The sequence below is a fragment of the Zingiber officinale genome, chromosome 8B, assembly GCF_018446385.1.
Source record: "Zingiber officinale cultivar Zhangliang chromosome 8B, Zo_v1.1, whole genome shotgun sequence".
Classification (NCBI taxonomy): Eukaryota; Viridiplantae; Streptophyta; class Magnoliopsida; order Zingiberales; family Zingiberaceae; genus Zingiber; species Zingiber officinale.
Window position 1 is genome coordinate 66,332,154 of NC_056001.1, and position 15,260 is coordinate 66,347,413.

The 15,260-nt window shown below is 38.4% G+C and overlaps 2 protein-coding genes across 2 annotated transcripts; both read left to right on the top strand.

Annotated features, from left to right (window-relative positions):
* The first annotated feature begins 4,712 nt into the window (after positions 1-4,712).
* Positions 4,713-6,630, top strand: LOC122016468 (probable protein phosphatase 2C 32). Its single transcript, XM_042573765.1, has 4 exons — positions 4,713-5,256; positions 5,531-5,878; positions 5,968-6,147; positions 6,234-6,630. Exons 1-4 carry the CDS (start codon positions 4,774-4,776, stop codon positions 6,399-6,401), a joined length of 1,179 nt encoding a protein of 392 aa, XP_042429699.1. The 5' UTR covers positions 4,713-4,773; the 3' UTR covers positions 6,402-6,630.
* Positions 6,631-8,061: 1,431 nt separating this feature from the next.
* LOC122017419 (mitochondrial succinate-fumarate transporter 1-like) lies at positions 8,062-10,549 on the top strand. Its single transcript, XM_042575034.1, has 2 exons — positions 8,062-8,535; positions 9,800-10,549. The coding sequence occupies exons 1-2, from the start codon at positions 8,107-8,109 to the stop codon at positions 10,334-10,336; spliced, it is 966 nt and encodes a 321-aa protein (XP_042430968.1). The 5' UTR covers positions 8,062-8,106; the 3' UTR covers positions 10,337-10,549.
* Positions 10,550-15,260: the final 4,711 nt, after the last annotated feature.

Below are 15,260 nucleotides of genomic sequence, written 5' to 3' on the forward strand. Positions count from 1 at the left end.
TCTAGAATCGCCTGGATCGATCGGCCGATCGATCCAGGGCTTATCGCGCGAAATCGTAGCTCCCAATCGATCAGTCGATCGATTGGAGGCTCCCAATCGATCGCCCGATCGATTAGGAGACTTTCTGTGCGAACGGCGATTTCCCCCAATCGATCCACTGATCGATTGGGAGGATTTCCTTCCGCGGGATTCACCCAATCGATCAGTGGATCGATTGGGCATGAGCCAATCGATCGGTTGATCGATCCAGCCCATGTGAGACTTGCCAAATCAAATCCAAACGTCCCTTAAACCAACATACGGTCAACCATGACCTGTTGGTATATCATGCCTAGCATCTGGTCACCCTTGACCTGCTAGGACTCCCTCACCAAGTGTCCGGTCAATCCCTTTGACCCACTTGGACTTTTTCTCATCGTACCAAGTATCCTGTCCTCCATGACCCATTTAGACTTCCACCAGATGTCTGGTCAACCTTGACCCATCTGGATTTCCTCTTGTTAAGTATCCGGTCAATCCTTTGACCTACTTGGACTTCCAAACACCAGGTGTCCGGTCAACCTTGACCCACCTAGATTTCCACATGTCTGGCTTCACTCACCAGGTCTTTCAATCTGCCTAGCTTCACTCACTAGGACTTACCATATGCATGGCTTCACTCACCATGACTTTCAATCTGCCTAGCTTCACTCACTAGGACTTACCATCTAGTTTCAACCACTAGAATTTTCACCTGGCTTCACTCACCAGGATTTTTCCATTGCCGGGCTTCATTCACTGGGACTTTCACCTGCCTGGCTTCACTCACCAGGACTTTCAATCTGCCTAGCTTCACTCACTAGGACTTCCCATCTGCCTGACTTCACTCACCAGGACTTTCACCTAGCTTCAACCACTAGGATTTTCCAACTGTCTAGCTTCACTCACTAGGTCTTTCACTTGGCTTCACTCACCAGGATTTTTCTTTCTGCCTAGCTTCACTCACTAGGACTTCCCAGTCAAGTATCCGATCAATTTTGATCTACTTGACTCTTCTTTAAACTCAGACTGGTCAAGCCCTAACCAGAGGGGAATTGCTCCAACAATCTTCCCAATCGGATGATTACACCTGTAATCTCCACGTATTATCTGTATTGTCAAACATCGAAACTCAAACATAGAGACTCAAACTTGAGTCAACTCAAGCTTAGTCAACCAGGTCAACCTTGACCTAGGGATATTGCACCAACAAGAACTTCCTTTATATATCGCCTCTTATAACATCTGCAATCATGAGTTAGCAGAGAATGTCAGACGTTGTCGAGTAAAGACATACAGCCTGGGTGATGTATAGTAACCGTCCGAGAAATCTTCCATTACCCGTATGCGTATCTATTTTGTCTTTTGTAACTTACGTCATTAATAAATCGTTTAAAGGAATATGCTAGCTGTCATAATATGTCGAAAGTGTTAAGTCACTTTTAAAGAAGGTTCCATCGAATGCTCATATTATAATAGAGAAATATTCTCTGAGTTGTTATCCTTATATGTTATTATGATTCTCTGACCATGTTGTAACTTCCTTCGAAGAGTGTATCTCGGCCGGATATGTAAACCGGCCGACTATATAGCCTTCCTTCCCTTAAATCGCTCGGTTATGCACTAGGTAATGCCGGGAATTTACCCTTGAAGTAATATGTGAAGTAATATGATGCCGAGTCTCCTAGATTCGGTCGGTTCTTTGCCCGACCGATCATATATCGGGGTACTTACCTTTGAGAAATGGGAAACTGAGAGTCCTAGGAGATTCGATTAGTATTTTAAATCGACTGTCCATATGATCAAAGATCTGTCCTTGCAGTGAGAACCTGAGATTTGAAAATTTGGCCTAGTTTATAAGGGGAACTGCTTTTCTGTATGCATAAGCGGCGGGCATGCTGAGCTGTGTAAATTTAACCGAAATTATTACCGACCGGCTATATAAAGGAAGACTGTGAGAAAATATATGGGGTCAACCGATCATATGTTGAACGACTTGTACTGAATGGGAAGTTACTCCCCTTACTCTAGCCGGACATATGTCCGATCGAATTTGTGATAGGTTAGACATCTCTTAAACTCGATCAATTATCGAATGATCGAATATATGATAGATGTCTTGATATAGGAATGAAGCACTAGATATCCTAGGTATGACCGACTCATAGGTAAGTTAACTGTCCTCGTACTAAAGTACTAAAAGCTTTAGTGTTGAGTAAATAACAAAGCTTCATAAAAAATGATACGCTGACAGCCATCTTCCCTTTATTTTAATTATCATGTCATCTTTATTTTAACTGCCACGTCAGAGCCAGATCGCCTGTAACATCCCATGTCATTATATATAAACTCAGATTATAATTTTATATTCACATAAAAAGTCATGTGTTATAATAACCATGCTTCGTAATTGATTCAGCGTCGATATAGATGTTAATAATTTTCTACTCCGCATCACAGAAAAGCATTCAGTTAAACAGTTACGATTGATTTCCCAACTACACCATGCTGTAGGATAATTTTCTCTAATCGAAGGATAAATTTAAAATATTGGACTACTAAAATGTTTTGTAAGTATTTTTCAAAAAATGTCAATAAAGTTAGATCAATCATTCTTAAAATTAATAAGTACAAGATACCGGGTGCCAATTATCTTTAAAAAAAATTATAATAAATTTCTAAAAGATCAGATCTTTTTATCCATAAATTATGGATCAGAAAATGATTTACTTCTAATTATAATCGAATCATAATTATGATCTGATCTTAATTGATTACAATTCTTTCTTATGTTCATCATCCTCATCAAATTATACTTTGAATCAATGTGAACGGTTGGAGGTCGTCGAAAATAGACAAGTGTCCAAGTTGTCAGGCGTTAAATAAGGACGACCTTCGACTACCCACTACTACGACCTAAATTATATTATAATGAGAATGATAAATTTAAAAAGAGATCATGACTAATTATGATCTTGGATCAAGAGATTTATTTTTATTTTCTAGATCCTTGAATTTGAATTTGAATTTGAATTTGAATTAAAAAAAAGAAGCAACGGATTTCTCCACTTATTCTTCCCGGTCAACGTTCAAGGTCGAGGTCAAAGAAAGGGACAGCCATTTTCAACCTGTACAATTTGTCGTTTGGAATTTTGACTCGTTATTTTCTAATCCGACGCAACAAAATCTAAAATTCCACCTTAACTACTAATCAAAGTAGCTTAAGTTAACCACTAGTTCCAAACACTAATCTAGTTATGGTAATTAAATTAGATCGAGCAGTCAAATCCCCGTGTGGGCCAGTCCACTCTAGTAAACCACGTTATTGACCAACTCAACTCCTCATTTGTTTGCTTACACATTAAGTCAGTTCAACATTATCCACAAATAGTTTTAGAATTTTTGTGATCATGAAAAACTAAAAATCAACATGTCTGAATTCTCACATAAAACTTTGATCGGTCATCGGATAAAAGTACATATGAGACACGGGGCCTGAGTGGATTACGTTTATTTACACTAATACAAGTGGTCAAGATATAACAGAGAAGATATTCGAATATATCAAATTTTGATTTCTAAAATTTCATATGATAATATTTCATATTTTAATTATTATACCATCCTAAAAGGATAAACTCGTTCATGATCATGGAGTAGTAAAAAGAGAAGTACTGACGAAACAATAAAATTATTATCGTGTGATTTAGAAATTATAAGATTAATCCTAAAAGTAATTTCTCACAATTCAGGTTAAGATTTCTAACGTAGTCTGATTTCTCTGGGATCTTGTATTGACGATAATTTTATGCATCTTATTGTCATGATAATTAGGTTTGGTATCTAATTGAGGCCTCATAAAATAATAAAAATAAATATACGAGTAATTTTTAAAATATAAAAGCATATATTTTCTTATTTATTTGTTATGAATAATAATTTCATATAACAAAAAAAATCTTTAAAAAAATAATAATAAGGCCGGAGCCTCTTCCCAACGGTCGGCCGGCCCCTCTCTCTTTCCAACGGTCATTTTATTCTGCCTCGCGCTACTTCTTCTTCGTCGTCCCCTACGAGCCCGGTCTTCATTTCCTAGTAACGTTCGCCGCGCGTGGCTGCCACCTGTCGTCACGTGCCTCCCAACTCCTTCCCGGACCATTGAATCCTTCGCACGCGAGTCAGCCGCATCACCTCCAACGACTACCACCACGCTACGCGCTCTTCCTCCAACCATCCACGGACAGGCAACCGAATGGCCTCGCCAGATGCGTGCCTGCACCGTGTTGCCTGTTCGAGAAAGAAGTCTCTACGACGAAAACAATTTCAGTCCCCAAATGACTTACCCGAGTCTCCAGTATGCGCAGATGCAGTATGGGTCCTACTAAGGTGTTGATTAGAGAGGAGAGTATTCTTCGCGTTGTCGTTCCAGGCGTGCGAGCATATTCCTACCGTTGCTTAACGCGGTGGACGGTGTCTTAAGGCCGACCTTTTCTCACTTCGACAACACGCCAACTACGTTGCTTTGACTAGCTGTGTGAGCGGTATACTGTACCTTCGACGTTCTCTGATTCCGAATTCGTTCAACTTCAGTAAATTAATCTTTGCCGTGAAAATAAATCATCATTGAGTTGCTCACGATTAGATTGTTGTTCCTAAGGAACATTTCACCGATTCACGACTGCTATAAATACAGGAAGAAAAAAAATGCTCCGCCGAAGAAAAAGAAAAGAAGAATAATATTCAGAAGAGGAATCGATGTCTTGCTCGGTAGCGATCGCAAGTTCGCCGGTGTTCTCCCCGTCTCCGATCTCGATAGCGTGTAAGGGATCGCCGGAAACTCTAATCTTGAATCCGAGCTCGCCCTCCGCGTCGCCCTGCTCCCGCTCAGCATCTTCCCCTTTCCGGTTCCGATTCCAGAGAGCCACCATCTCGCTGCGGGCTGCTAGCGGCGGGTTCGGAGGCGCGGCATCTCCATCCGGGGTAGCTGTCGATCTGTCTCCGTCACCGCCGCCGTTGGGATCGAGCGGCTCCCGTTCCGTCTTGAAGAGGAAGCGGCCTGCGCGGATTGATATTCCTTTGGCCGAGGCGTCTCCTTTCGAGACAGAGGAAGTGGATGGCCGGAGGGAGGTGCAGGCAGAGAGTGCGAGGTATTCGGTGTATTGCAAGAGGGGGAGGAAGCGGTTGGAGATGGAAGATCGGCACAAGGTGTCGTTGGACCTCAATGGGAATCCCAAACTGGTAGGTACACTTCTAGGGTTTTATTTATCATGTTCATCTTCCCGTTACTTTTCTTGTGCGAAGTGAAATTTTAGATTTAGGGTTTAATTGAATCGCCCCCGGCTTCAATCATTCCGTTTCGTCTCGTTTGCCACTACGAATCGACGATGGAACCTTATCTTTTCCCAAAGATTGTTTTCGAAGTTTCTTTCTGGTGCTTTAGGAAATTCTTAAAGATGGTATTTTTTTTCGGTGTTTCATAATTCTAGCGGAATTAACCTAATTGTGATTGCAGGCTTTCTTTGGCATTTTTGACGGACATGGAGGCAAGAAAGCTTCTGAGTTCGCTGCGGAGAACATGGGCGAGTTCATAGCAGAGGAAATGTCGACATCCACAAGAGCAGACTCCTGCAGCATCGAAGAAATCATCAGAACTGGATACTTAAAAACCGATGCCGAGTTCTTAAAGAAGGCAGTCAATGGAGGCGCTTGCTGCGTCACTGCCTTAGTTACAGACGGCGATCTCGTCGTCTCCAATGCCGGCGATTGCCGCGCTGTCTTAAGCCGAGCTGGTAAAGCAGAAGCCCTTACCTCCGACCACAAGCCCTCTCGTGAAGATGAAAGAGAGAGAATCGAGAGCCTCGTGAGTGTTCCGCAACAATTACATTGATTCTAACAATTACATTTTGGATGATGCTTCTGCTTACAATGCGCGATCCAAATCTTATGCAGGGTGGCTATGTCGATTACTGCCGAGGAACATGGAGATTACAGGGCTCCCTCGCGATATCTAGAGGGATCGGAGATGCACATCTCAAAGAATGGGTGATTCCGGTGCCGGAGACTAAAGTCGTCAACATCGAACCTGAATGCGAGTTCTTAATCCTCGCATCTGATGGACTGTGGGACAAGGTACGAATTGAACAACCTGTTTTCTATCTTATGAAAAATCCAATTTTTAAACCTGTAAATGACTCGAATTCCTTCTTCTTTTTCAGGTCGGCAATCAGGAAGCAGTAGATCTTGCTCGGCCACTGTGTGTTCATGCGGAGAACGCATCGACGCTGTCTGCGTGTAAACAGCTCGTGGAATTATCTGCCGCGCGAGGCTCGCTGGATGATATAAGCGTGATGATAGTGAAGCTGCAGCATTTTGTTCGAAGGTGATTGCTGAGTTGGCACAGGCATTAGATTTTGTTGTTACCGCAAGTAGAATTTTTATGGACTTGCGGCTGTCTAGATTCTCTCTGATTTGTATTTAGATTCTTGCTTCTCTTCTCTGAAAGTTGCAAGGCAATAATAAATCTATTTAATTTTGAGGAACTTTGGAAAGCAATAAGAACAGTGTACTTGATCATGGATTATAAATGAAAATTCTTGCCCTTTTTATCAACAATTGTTGTTGCATTTTAAGTAGATGTTGAAAATTGAATTCTATTCTAGTTATCCTCTCCTCTTCATTTAAATGGGAAAAAAAACAGAGGAAAAGTAAAGTGAGATCACACAATCCTATAAAATACTTGGATAAGGTGCTTTTAGCCCCGGGCTGAGTGCAATGGTAAACGATAGGAGCTGTACACTCATGTGATGAGGGGAACAATGATATATATAAAGAAAAATATTAAGAAAATGTTTAAAGATAGATGCATAAATTTAAGGGTAATTTTACATGCAGTCTTTATTGACAAATAAATCTTTGTATGTAGTCCTCATCTATGAAAATCTTTATTTTCACTCTTCAGTCAAACATATTTATCTAATTGTCTATGATATTTTTAGGTACAAAAAGTCTAAAAATCAGTATAAATCCTCTTAAATTCAGTATATTAAATTAGAATCTAGTATATTTTCTATCAAATTGAGTACGATTCTTTTTTCATATCAAAATATATTGGATTTTAATTTAATGTGCTAAATTTAATAAAAATTATACTCATTTTTAGACTATTTATACCGAAAAATATGAGGATTAATTTCGATAGAAAATATACTCGATTCTAGTATAGAATGCTGGATTCTAGTGTAAAGTGCTGAATTTAATAGGAATCATACTTGTTTTTAGACTTTGTATACTTAAAAAATAATAGGGACAATTTGGATAGAAAATATACTCGATTTTAATATAAAGTGCTGACTTTAAGAAGAATTATACTCGTTTTTGGACTTTTTGTATTCAATTTTGGACTTTTTGTACCTACAAAATTTGAGGGGCAATTTAGGTAATAATATTTGCATGAGGGAGTTGAAACAAGTAATAATTTGCATGCAGGGAGTGGAAACAAAGTTTTTTAGACATGAAGATTACATGCAAACTTAACATTGTAATTGAGAATTTTTCTCTAATTTACCATAAATTTAATCCACCATTTCATATTTTATAGATGCTATCATTTTGTGTTCTTTGGCATATCATTTTTAGTAATAAGGGTTTGATTTGTAAGCTGGGCATATTAAATGTCTGCGGTACTCAAATCAATCATGATATTGGACCACTTTATAGGATCTATTTGTGCTTGTCGAATTTAATTAGAAGTCTATCTGACCGTCGATCTTAGAATTAGTCAGCTGTATGAACACCAGGTTACATATCTAACGAAAAAACAAAATTTCCTTAATAGTTAAATGACCCTTAATTTTTAAAAAAATTTGTTATAAGTTGATTTATATCAAAATTTTCAAGAAAAATTTTAGTCAACAATTCTAATTTGGTCTTTAATTAATTGCCTACGCGGCTCGTTTTCGTTACAGCCCACACGCCAACTCTTGACCGTCCGATCCTCATCGGACGGCTTTCAGCCAACACGAACGCTTTATATCTGCTCAATAAAGGCCCATTGGGTGTCCGCCTCGGTCGCTCAACAGCCGCTTCTCCATGGCCGCCGGAGAAGGCGGCGCCACACCTCCGTCGGAGGAGTGGAATTCGAAGAAGTCTCCGCCGTCGACACCGCCGTATGTGAGGGCGGTGGCCGGATCCCTCGGTGGCGTCGTCGAGGCCTGCTGCCTCCAGCCCATCGACGTGATCAAGACCCGGCTCCAGCTCGATCGCACCGGAGCCTACCGCGGCATCGTGCACTGCGGCGCCACCGCGGCTCGGACGGAGGGCGTACGAGCGCTATGGAAGGGACTCACACCCTTCGCCACGCACCTCACGCTCAAGTACGCGCTCCGCATGGGCTCCAACGCCGTTCTCCAGTCCGCCTTCAAGGACGCCGCTACCGGCGACCTCTCTAACCGCGGAAGGATCGCCGCTGGATTCGGAGCCGGCGTCATCGAAGCCCTCCTCATAGTTACCCCCTTCGAGGTGAGTGGCGCAGCTGCTAATTCCATTACCTAGATCCCAATCTTTGCACTGTCGCTGCGATTGCTTCAGCTGCTATTTGATCGATCCCATACCACCATCATTCTTCGTTCTGTTGTTTAGAACTTGGATTTTGGTATCATTTTTGATTCGACAATGACTCTCTATATGGAATTTTTACCTTGTGCTGACCTAAAGTTCGGAGATCTAACTTTTTGTTGACAACAGTATCCTGCAACTTCTGGTTACCGACCTGTGATTTGATAACTTGATCTCACATTAAGATTAGAGATTAGCTTCAGCATTTTCACCTCTCACGGTTTTAGGGTTCTTACAAATTCCTCCTCCTTATATCCAATTCTGTACAGTAACTGACGATTTTATCAGCATAATTGAAAATTCTATTTGGATCTTAATATGAATTTACTATGAATTTTAGGGTTCAAATGATCGTCTTTAAATTTTCATATGAATTTACTATTGCATGATTCACATTTGTTATCTATAGCATTCAAGTCACTGTTACCTTTCTCAAAATCACTATTGTCTATAACATCATTCACATTTACTTGTACTACATGATTCAAGAGTTAATTTTGACTCTTGATACAAATAACACTTACCATCGACTTTTGAACCTCAGTTGATTTTGAGATCGAAGCATGAAAAACGGCTTCACGGCATCTTGATACCGTTGTAGATTGCCTCAAACATTGAAGATCATCTATGTTCTTGTCTTTGTTTTTCCCATTAAGATGTTAAACGTTTTCTTTTCATCCGCACAACATTATGTGTTTGAAGACGAATCATGACAAACTAGACGCACACTTTTATCACACAATCGTTCTAATATGTACCATACTTATCCAAGAGTTCCCAGTTTGCTGAAACGGTGAAACTCATCACTTTTGTTAGATGATTCTGAAGATTGTCTGCATTTGTTGTAGTTTTCTTATATTCAATCTCAGAGAAAAATAGTATTGCTTTAAGTCACTAGGAACTTTTAAAAAATGGTTACATTCCCTTGATGTATCGAGTGAACATGTTATTTTAAGCTTCGACTTGATGAAATGCTCCATAAATTACATACTAAAGAATTCATAGTGATCTTTGATTCAATCAGAACTTAGGAAACATTGTGATACATTGCAAGTTCGCACTCACAGTAAATTTTCTAAATTATATTTCTCCTAGTTCTTCATTATTAATGCCTGTTCTACTTCTTGCGGTAATCTTAAAGTTCTTACATACCTTCTCATTTATCAAGGTGGTGAAGATACGGCTGCAACAGCAGAAAGGCTTGAGACCAGAGCTTCTGAAGTACAAGGGTCCTGTCCATTGTGCAAGGATGATTGCCCGCGAAGAAGGCATTTTGGGTCTTTGGGCGGGAGCTGCACCAACAGTTATGCGCAACGGAACAAACCAAGCTGCTATGTTCACAGCCAAAAATGCATTCGATGTCCTCCTCTGGAAGAAACAAGAGGGAGACGGAAAGGTCCTCCAACCATGGCAATCCATGATTTCGGGGTTTCTCGCAGGGACTGCTGGACCTATCTGCACAGGCCCCTTCGATGTTGTCAAGACGCGGTTGATGGCCCAAAGCAAATCCGGGGGTGAAGTAAAATACAAAGGCATGGTCCATGCTATTAGAACGATATTTGCCGAGGAAGGATTGCATGCACTTTGGAAAGGTTTACTTCCCAGGCTCATGAGGATTCCTCCTGGCCAGGCTATAATGTGGGCTGTTGCCGATCAAGTAACTGGATTCTATGACAAAACCTATTTACAACCGGCAAAGCTTTAATTTTCTCTTCGAGCATCAATAAACGAGGAGTCCTTTCGTCAATAATTGAAATCTATGACCCAATTGCTCAGTTAAGAAGTTTTTTGTTGGACATGATTCTTTACTCTTCTACTTCCCCAAGGTCATTGATTAATTGTGGTTAGAATTCGAAACATATTTTGCTGGCTCAGTTCTTTTCTTTTTCATCTGATGCCTTGTAAATGAACTTCCATACCAGTTCTTTTAGTAGACTTTGAATCAAGAGGACCCTAAGGATCATGATTACCTTATTTCAGACGTCTTTTAGGCTCTGTTTACTTGGGAGAGTGGAAAGTAAAATTAAGGAAAAGTTTCCACGGTGGAAAAGTTTTCGCCGTTTACTTCATTAAAATTTTCCGAAGGAAAAGTAACGCAATCCATCAGCGGATAATTTTAGAGCCAAAATCGATCACCTCAAAATCGGACGGAAAGCAGCGGATGGAAAAAAAAATGGCGCATGTACCCCTTTAGCATTCACAAAATTACACCATATATCAAAAAAAATGACGCATGTAGCCTTTTTAACTCACAAAATTACACTATGTACCAAAAAAATGACGCATGCACCATTTTTTATTTACAAAATTACATCATAAGTATTCACCTTCCTCTATCAAGGTAAACAAGTGTGTAAAGGAAAAGATTTCTTCACCCTTTCTTTTCTCTTCCTCCAAAGATAACTTTCTATCGTTGATTCCTTTCCTTTCCTCATCCACACTCTAGAGTAAACATAGCATTATAGTCCGTTATCCAATTATACGAAGGAAGATAAATCGTATGTGAAAGGTGATACTGACATGTAGAGCAGCAAGTATGAGCTTGTATAAAAGCCCGAATATTTCGATCGAGAAAGGTAATTGAAGAGGACCATCCGGCCTGGCAGTTGATCAGTCACATTGCCAAGTACTCATTGAAGTTCCAAGGTAAATCGGAAAATACATGTGATGGTCAACTTAGAAATCTTGCATCTTTTGATTACGTCTCCGGTTTAGAGAAAAATTTTTTACAAATACGTCGTACCTGGAGTTCGAACTACGAGTATCTGGATAATAATCTGGATCTTCTATCATTGTACCATGACCCGAGGACATACGATGACATTAAGTGTTACCATCGTTCGCTAATTATGATCAAATCATTAAACAAGCCCAATGAATTTTAGTAGCTTCATTATCAGTTTATATAATCCTACATAAGTCTGTGGTTAATGAGTTAAAGTGACGCCTCTCTCAATTTTCAAATAACAAGCGGTTAGAATGTCAACTGCGACGCACTGCAGTCCAGTTACTTTAGAATTAATCGATTCAAGAAATTAAATACCTAAAATAAAAATAATATAAAAAAATGGTTAAAACTCTTGTACATCGATGGAAAGTCATTCAAATCTAAACAATTATATTAAAAGTGTTCCTAATAAACCGTGTTAAAAAAATTCCCGCTTAGGCAACGCCTAAGCAGTTGACGGCAACCTGCTGCCCCGTCTTTTGCCAAAGCGGCGACGGTAGAGGGTGAGACATTAATCGGCCATTAGGCGGTTGGGCACCGCCTAGGATGCTGTTGGACGCCACCTCCTCGGCATACTCTTTTTTTTTGTCATGAAAAATTGATTGAATCGATCAACTGATCGATTCAGCAGGGTTTTCGTGACAAACAGAACCCTACCGAATTGATCAATTGATCGATTCGGCATATTGAATCGATCAGATTCAACACGGTCTTGTTTGTCGCGAAAACCCTTCCAGATTTAACACGGTTCTGTTGAATTGATTTGGTCAGTTTTTTACGATAAACTTCTTTTCCTTGAATCGATTAACAGATCGATTTAACACTACCAATCAATCGATTGAAGGGAAAAAAAATAGAAAATGCGGATTTATAAATTATAAGGTTATATTTTAAACTTTTAATCGAGATTTTCAACCGCCCAACCTAAATCTCATCGTCTTCTCCCTCCCCTTCTTCTTCATCCCATTTTCTTCTCCAACCTGCCCTAGTTGCTACCTCTTCTCCCTCCACTTTTTATGAAAAAAACAATAAGCAACAAGGAGCTTGCTGCCCTAGCCTCTTCCTCCTTCTGTCTTCATCAAGGAGCTTGTTGTCGTTGAGGTTGCCAAGTGCCAACAATGAAAAAAAAACAGCCCTTGTTCCTTCATTTCCAGCCATAGTCATAGACATTAGACAGTTTTTTCTTCTACCAGGTTAGTAAAATTATAAGTTTGATAAATGATAATCATTGCTGGTATGTTTTTTATTTCCTGTCATTGGTTAATACTTAATAAAATTTAATTGTATGTTATTATTTTAATCTTGTATGTTATTGTTTGCCTTGAATTGAGAATCGCCATATGTGGGGTTTTTTTTTTGAATGTTTGATAACCATTGCTTATATGTTCTTTATCAATGATTTGTTAAATGCTCGACTTAATAACCATTGCTCGACTTGAATTTACGGAGATGGTGGATTCTACAAATTTGAATAAGTTGAAATATAAGTTGTGTCAAAAAATTACCAGTGGTGGAATTTATTGGCTCAAACAACATGTTGCCAATATCAAGGGAAATGTTGTGTCATGTAAGAAGTCTTCGGATGAGGATAAATTGAAGTGTAAGAATGGAATTGAAGAAGCAAGAACAAAAAAAAATAAAAGAATAACAATGAAATAGAAGTGAGAGAATAAGTTGTTCTTGAAAAATATGAGGAAAACGAAGAGACTCTAGGGACAAGAAGGAATCCGCTTACTCTTGACTCTATGGACAGATTTACATCTGTTATTGATCCCAAATCTTCATTGAACGGAAGTAAGAAGACAAAATAACAACAAAATATTATTGATGCAAATTAGAAGTAAATAACACATAGTGTGCACCAATATTTAGCACAAGGGATGTACGAGTCCAGTATTCCTTTTCATGTCATTGACAATGATAACTTCAAGAGGTTTGTGAAAGTGATTGCTCAATTTGGCCCAAGTTATCTCCTCCAACTCAATAGTTATTAAGGGAGCACTTATTGAAGGAAGTGGTACATAGAACTAAAAGTATATTAAAGAAGCAAGAAGAAGAATAGGTTTTGAATGGTTGCTCAATTTTGATCGATGTTTCGACCAACCGAAAAAGAAGAAGTATCATGAATTTGTGTGTCAATTGTAAAGAATGTACAACTTTCCTTTCTTTTAGGGAAGCATCAAATGAAGCACACACCGGGAATTATATATTTGAATATGTGAACAAGTGCATTGAAGAAGTTGGGTCCCAAAGTGTAGTTTAAGTGATAACGGACAATGCTTCGAATAATATGGCGGCAAAAGATTTGTTGAAGGAGAAGATGTCACATATATTTGGACTTCACGTGCAACTCACACTTTGAATCTTATGCTTCAAGGAATTGGGAACCAATCAAAATTCAAAGGGTGATTGATAAGGCAAAGAACTTGACAATCTTTATTTATACACATCACAAGATATTGTCAATGATGAAAAAGTTTACCAAAAAAAAAAGGGGGCATAGTGAGGCCGAGAGTAACACAATTTCCAACCACTTTTCTAACTTTGCAAAGCTTGATGGAGAAGAAAAGTGAACTAAGATTTATGGTTGCTAGTGAAGAATGGAATGCATGTAAACATTCAAAAAAATGTAAAGGGGAAAGTGACACATAATATCACTATGAGTGTGTCTGTTGGAATAGAGTAAATTTTTGCTTAAAGATGTTTGCCCCTTTAATTAAATTGTTTCGTCTTGTTGATGGAGATAAGAAGTCATCTATGAGTTTTGTATATAGAGAATTACTTAGAGTGAGAGAGGAGATTAAAGTGACATAAAAAAATCAAGAGTTTTACTATCGTCCGATTATTAATATTAGTGATGAGAAAAGTCGTAATCGGTTTGATAGTCCACTATATTTAGCGGCCTACCTCTTGAATCCTTATTACTCCTTCAATGACCGAAGCATAGGAAATGAAGAAGTGATCATGAATGACTTATTCACTTGTGTTAAAACATTCTTTCCCAATGATATTGATAGTCAAAGTGAGGTAGTAAATGTGAAGTTATTAAAATATATTAACAAAGTGAGAGGATTTGGAAGACCATTGGTTATAATTGAATGTATACGATCCGAGTAAGAACTAGGTATTTATTTTATTTTATTATTTTTATTGTTTGTTATTTCTTCTTGATTTTTTTTTATTGTTATTGTTTGATTTGTTTTTATTTAATTGGAAGGTGGCATCTTTTTTGACATGGTGCACCTAAATTACAAAAGATGGCTAAAAGAATCTTTTCTTTAACTACAAATTCTTCCGATTATGAGAGAAATTAAAGTACTTTTGAGGGGTAAGTACTTAATTAATAATTGTTTATTGACTTATTGCTTATTGTCTTAATAATTAATATATTTATTTAATGTAGATCCATACAAAAAAAAAAAAAGAAATAGACTAGATATCAGAAGGTTGAACAATTTAGTCTATGTTCAATTTAATATCAAGATCATAAACAAAAAGAAAAGATAAGAAGAAAAAAGAGGAAATGTGATACTTGCTAGTGAAGCAACTATGGCACAAGGATGGATTGTAATTGGTGGAGATAAAGATGTTGAGACAAATATTGAAGATGTCAGGGTATTTCACGAAAAAGAATTTGTATCGGATGAAGCAAAGGAAGATGTCATATATTTTGAATTTGAATCTAATACAGAGGAAGTGTTAGAAAAATATGGAGATGAAGTAGAAGAATAATTAGGGATATAGGTGATTATATGAGTTATTTTGTGACCCGTAAGAAAACTTTTGTTATTTTGCATGCCTTATCAATTTCAGAGTTTCAATTTGTACTTTGGTCTTTAGTTCGATTACTTTTCTATTTCAGTATTTATATTTCTATTTATCTTTTGAGATCAAATTATAT

What these genes read in the sequence shown, in the direction of transcription:
- LOC122016468 (XM_042573765.1), top strand. Translation starts at nt 4,774, where the DNA reads ATGTCTTGCTCGGTAGCGATCGCAAGTTCGCCGGTGTTCTCCCCGTCT. An exon ending in TCAATGGGAATCCCAAACTG is followed by an intron (nt 5,257 to 5,530) that starts GTAGGTACACTT and finishes TTGTGATTGCAG; the next exon opens with GCTTTCTTTGGCATTTTTGA. An exon ending in CTGATGGACTGTGGGACAAG is followed by an intron (nt 6,148 to 6,233) that starts GTACGAATTGAA and finishes CTTCTTTTTCAG; the next exon opens with GTCGGCAATCAGGAAGCAGT.
- LOC122017419 (XM_042575034.1), top strand. Translation starts at nt 8,107, where the DNA reads ATGGCCGCCGGAGAAGGCGGCGCCACACCTCCGTCGGAGGAGTGGAAT. An exon ending in TCATAGTTACCCCCTTCGAG is followed by an intron (nt 8,536 to 9,799) that starts GTGAGTGGCGCA and finishes TCATTTATCAAG; the next exon opens with GTGGTGAAGATACGGCTGCA.